Genomic DNA, 5,492 nt, shown 5'->3' on the forward strand with positions numbered 1-5,492 from the left:
GCCTGCAAAACTCTAATTGAAAGTAGGCAGGGATGTGCTGTCTCTGGAATACCACAGCCTCCTTTGTATTTATTTTCCAGGTTTTGCAGCAAGCAGTTTTGTGCTCACATTCTTTCTTTCTCTGGAAAGAAAGGAGAGGAAGAAACGAACAATGGTAAACTCTGTATCGTAACCCTTATAAATTAAAAGTCATCTTAGCTTTGTTTTATGCCACGCACAGAAATTATAAAGCAGCTGTGTCCCGCAGGCAAATCGTAGGGAACTCACACATAGTCATTTAATCTGTAGCCGCTATGGGAAGCAGATGTCAGGGAAGAAGCATGGTTTCCCTTGTAGACAGTTGGTGGTCTGTAGGAGGGAGCAGTCCTTCTTACGCTGCTGGGCTGCGTCTGGTAAGGTGTCTCGTTCCCGCGACACTGGCTTGATGTGCACAGCAGAGCACCACCGAGAATCGTCAAAGATGCAGAGACGAAGCCAAGGTAGAGAGCTTGACCTATCTCGTACTTCATCCCGCTGGGAAGCATGGGGTTGTAGAATTCTGTAACGACGTCGTTAGTGGTCCAAGAAACAGGTACCAAGCAAACGAGACCGGCCAGGATGAAAACAACCCCCCCAGAGACCGCGATGGAGGCTTTGGCAGAAGTCCCCTTGGCACACTGCGTGCACTTCATACCGATGACAGCAATCACGCATGCCAGCACGGAAAGGACGCAGGAAATTACCATCATGGCACGGGCGGCTTGGAGGTCACGGGGCAGCGCCAGCTGGGAGCGGTGGACTTGGCACTGGTAGATGCCGGTGCTGTGCCAGACGCACTCCATCCAAAGCCCTTTCATATAGGCCACAGCTGTTATAATATTGGTGCCTACATGTGCCGTTCGCCACCAGTGTGGCAGAATAGTAGCAATTAATGTCCCAATTAGGCCAAGAAGGCTCAGAGAGAAGCCAAGTAACTGAACAGCCGAGCTTGCCATGTTAATGTTTGTCCTGCCTAGTTCCCTTAATAAAGCACCTCCGCTTGAATTCCTTCGGAAAACACGAGCTTTTCTTGGAAGATATGCAGCTGTTTTACTTTGACACCTTCTGCTCTCCTAATAAAAGGTAATTGAGGGAAAAAGGAGTTAATTATTACCCAAATGCATTACCTCTGCAGCCAGTAAGGTGCATTCCAAGTACAGTTAGTGCAATAATTAGCATAGTTATCGCTGTTAATCGTACTTTTGTGGAAGTAATGGGAAAGTAAGCTTCCCTCTTCACTTATATAAACAGTCTTCTGTTGCTCGCTGGGAAGAAAACTCAAGACAAGTTATGAAATGGAAAAAAATATTTTAAATGCAAATATTCCTCTTCCCAGCAGGCTCTTCAATAAAACAAACATGATTTCCTTTCTAAAGCAGAGAATTAGCTAGTGTTAACACTTGCAATGAATCAGATTTATAAAGTAGGGAACTGCAGGTTGCTTTAAATGATGAAAACATTCCCAGAAGGTCATAGCAGGACTACGAAAACAATAAGGGTGTATTTGCTCAAAGTAGGGAGCAAAGAGAGTGATTTAAAACCTGTGGAAGAGGATAACAAGTATTGGATTAAAGCCGCTTTCCTGACTTGCCAGTATTTCTTGAGGTTGCATTTTAATAAAGCAGCCCAAAGGGGAATAATTTTCATTAGCCTCTGTGGAGTTTCAGCTTGTGATTTTAGGTTGTGGGCGAAATGACAGCATGTGAAACCAGATGTACATCATAGAGCTTCTGAGAAGCAACACCTTCACAGTTTGGTCATGTGTAAATTCTAGCTGAAAAACAAAGAATAGTAACTCTTCCTTCTGTATAAATCGCAGATTAAGTGGTCTTTTCCAATGGCTGCCTTGCAAGGTCTGTTATACATCATGCATTATGTGTGTGGGCAGAAACCTGATATTTTAATATATAAAATAACTGTTGCATCAAAATCCTACTTGGAATTCAGAAACAGAAACAAATTTAGGCTCCAATTCTGCAAAGATCCATGCATGTGCTGAGCGCATGTTCATAGAAGAAAGCGTAAGTGTTTGCAGGACTGGGCCTTAGCAGGCAAAAGGAGGAAAACCATCTGGCCAAACTAATGAAGACCATTAGAAAAACACAATAACACAAAGGGAGAAAAGTGAAAGCTGGTTTACATTCCCCTTATCTCACTAATGAATGAGGCAGGAGGGCTTGAGGTGTGCATCAGTGCCGATGCTTGTCCCCAGACCACTGTCATGGTATGCAGCGACTTCGGCATAACAACAAGATGGGGCGTCTTTTCCCAAAACAACCCAAAATCTGCCTTGGACGTTGTGCCAAAAAAAGGAAAAAAATTGAAAAGCACAGGAATTATATGGGCTAGGCAGGACAGCAACACAGGCTGCGAGTCTTGTACTAGCACATGTTCCTTTTCTTTTGTTTGGAGCGTGTCTGCTGTGCGCAGACATGCGATGGGGAGGAATGCAATGTTGGACAGGATCTACGGAGAAGTACTCAGCCCTCTGACCACAAAGGAAGGAAAACCCCAAAAGCCAGATTTCCTTTAATGTGGCTAGTTTTAGGAAGGCATTTTCCTTCTGTTAGGGCTTTCTGGCCTTTCAGATACTCTTTACATAATGCTTAGGTGAAAATAACTGGGTTTATGTGGATGAAGTAATTTGTCTAATTTGCAAATAGTGAGACAAGTGCAGAGGACTTTGTATCAGAAATCATTGTTTCACCCAGGTGCCATGGGATCTCCCTGCATTCTGCCAGGGAAGGTCAAGCTGCAGATTTCTCTCTTTGTACCAGCTATCACAGAGTATTGTGATATGACAGGACACAGGTTAGGGCCAAGTACAGCTAGGGCCAAGTACAGCACAGAGGAGTACAGTGGAATTAAGCAAACAGTTATCTCCAGCAGTCCTGGAGATATTTCTGTTCCCACCGCGTGCTTGGGTAAGAGCTCTAGAAGTCCTCAACGTATGTTTGCCTTCCAAATTATCTGGGTTTGGCTCATATATTAAGCATGAAGAAAATTAAGCAGTATTTTCCCTTTTTATATTACTGTTTGTTTTCTGTGAGGCGTATTGTTGTTGTATCTAAGCATGCCACACGCCTTAGAGCGATTATCCTCGTAACACACCGCCAAGATCAGAGAGATCTAGACATGGCTTTGGGGCACAGCAGGAGGATGAGGGACCTACCCGGGTCACTGCGACCAGACTGGAAACGGAGCTCGGGTCTCCTGTGCCCCAGGCCCAGGCCCTAACCCCAGCACCACTTTCCACATCCCTGGTCTCTGCCTGGTCTGATGGTCCTCTGCTCCCTCAGTATTTTTCCCTGTGCACTTCTGCAGATGAGTACAACCTGAGCTTACACTCTCTCCAATTACTCAGCCCCTGCATCATAGCCGTATATTGCACACTGTTCAGAGGAGTGCTCTAGGTTACTCTTGCAAATAGGCTTTCAAGGTCAGGCATCAGGCTTTGCAGCTAATCCCAGGGAGAACAAGATATAAAAGGCAAATGTGATTTACACCACCAGTCACGGGAAATGGTCTCCCAATTTAAGGGAGGTCAGAATACTCTGGGGCTTGGCAGCAGCTATTTTTAGACATTGTTAAGGTGTTATTTTTAAACATTAGCCATTAAGAGCCTTCTAATTTAAGAAACTGGTGTTAATTAGCCTCGCTTGCTTGGCATCATGTTTTCCATGTGCCTTTCTCAGCAGATGCCAGCTGCCCCTGGTGCTCAGTAACGCTTTAACTGCTGTGAACCAGCCGTCCCCTCCCTCCTTGCAAGCGGCAAAAACCAGCAGTAACTTAACACATTTATCTCCAAGAACATCAACGGCCTTGTTAAAATGTCTCACCTTACAGCTTTGTTCCTAACGGGTTAGGTGAGGAACACGACCGCTGCAGCGGGATCAGGTGAGCGGCTGGTTGGATGTTTCTTATGGGCTGACCTAGTTAAACGCAAGAACAAAAACAAGGCATTTTTTCCTGCATGGATTGTGTTTGTTAATATTTTTTTAGAAAGTGAGCAAACCAGAGCTAACCTTTGTGGGGCAGTGAAGGTGACAGCTGTCTGGGGTAAGAAAACAATGAAGGCTGGTAAAATGGCTACTTACCTCTAAGTAAGCAGTGCCCAGGACACGGCTGCCAGAGAAGGCAGGGACGACTTTCTCAAAACGAGCACGGTCCTGAAATGGCTCCTCTCTGCCTTTGGTTGCTCAGCCAGAAGCCCACATCTCGGCTGCTGCGGAGTACATGAGATGCGAGCTGCTTCTTTCAGGGGAAGCCCCTTTTAACCGTGGTGGTTTCTGTTTACAACCCCTCCAGCAGCAACATCAGCAACCTCCTGGGCTCTTGTTAAAGCCCATCATTTCAGATAAATCATTTTGTCTTCATCCTCTTGGTGAAGACTGGCTTGTACTGGCAAGAAGCTTTGAGCCGACTGAATGGAACCCCTGCAGCAGAGCTGGCTTGATGAGCATCGTTACTTTACTGTGGTTCACGGGGTGATGGAGCCCAATCTCAAGGCACCATAACTGGATCAAGAGACAGCGTGCATGTTCAGCCTTCACGACCTTCCAAGCGCATCTAAGCACCCAGTGATTATAAAATGATGTGAAAATTTGTGAAGAGGAACTGTGAAACTTTTGTATTTCTTTGCTTTGCCAACTCATGCCAGCTTTATTTTTATGAGCACAAGGGTTGAAAAGACAGCTTTTCCATACAAACTTCAGTTTTACCTAGTGCCTGTGTTGTATAGGAACAGCCATAGCTGGGATAAATCCTTGGGTGTGCTTTCCACTGGGCTGGATCACAGCTGCATCAGCCTTGGGAGACATGACTCCAATGTAAGCTCCAAATAAACAGCAGAAACTGATGTCACTAATCTGGGTATTTATCCAGGATTAAATGACAGATGCATGTTTTACTGCTGTCTCTTTCATTGTTTCTCATTTTACTATTTCCCTACCCGTATCGGTCGTATCCTTTTGTTTCTGCTCTTTCCAAGCCCATTCTCCAGACCTGTGAATTGCTTTTTCTCGTGCAGACTATGGCTGCGGTGCCTCTCGTTCCCTGGGCTGCAGATGGTTCTGCCAATGCATTTTAATTCAGTAATTTCGGTATTTCTCTGTGCACCCTTACCAACCTATGCTTTCACTTCAGCCCCTCAAATTCTGCATGAAAAACGCTGGAAATCTGGCCATTTCAGCCTCTGCACTGGGAAGGCCAAGTGGTGCAATGTGGTGATGCCCTTTGCAGACATCCTTACCAGTCCCAAAGTACTCCCTGTTATGGACCTCAGCTGAGCCAGGCCCTTAAGTATACACTCATTTTACATGCTTGCTTAATCTCACACAGCCTGAATTATTAAGGTTGGGCCCATGTTTATGTGCCAGCTGGATCAGAGCTTTAAGACATACTTAGACAGGCGAGTGAGGTTACCCGCTCCGATGCTGTAAGTTCGGCTCTTTCGCCTCCCTCGGCCCGTTCAT

The 5,492-nt window shown here is 45.6% G+C and overlaps 1 protein-coding gene across 1 annotated transcript; it reads right to left on the reverse strand.

Annotated features, from left to right (window-relative positions):
- Positions 1-263: 263 nt before the first annotated feature.
- CLDN14 (claudin 14) lies at positions 264-974 on the reverse strand. The gene has a single exon (XM_009696466.1). The coding sequence runs from the start codon at positions 972-974 to the stop codon at positions 264-266; it is 711 nt and encodes a 236-aa protein (XP_009694768.1).
- Positions 975-5,492: the final 4,518 nt, after the last annotated feature.

The sequence above is a fragment of the Cariama cristata genome, unplaced genomic scaffold (assembly GCF_000690535.1).
Source record: "Cariama cristata isolate BGI_N322 unplaced genomic scaffold, ASM69053v1 scaffold9863, whole genome shotgun sequence".
NCBI lineage: Eukaryota > Metazoa > Chordata > Aves > Cariamiformes > Cariamidae > Cariama > Cariama cristata.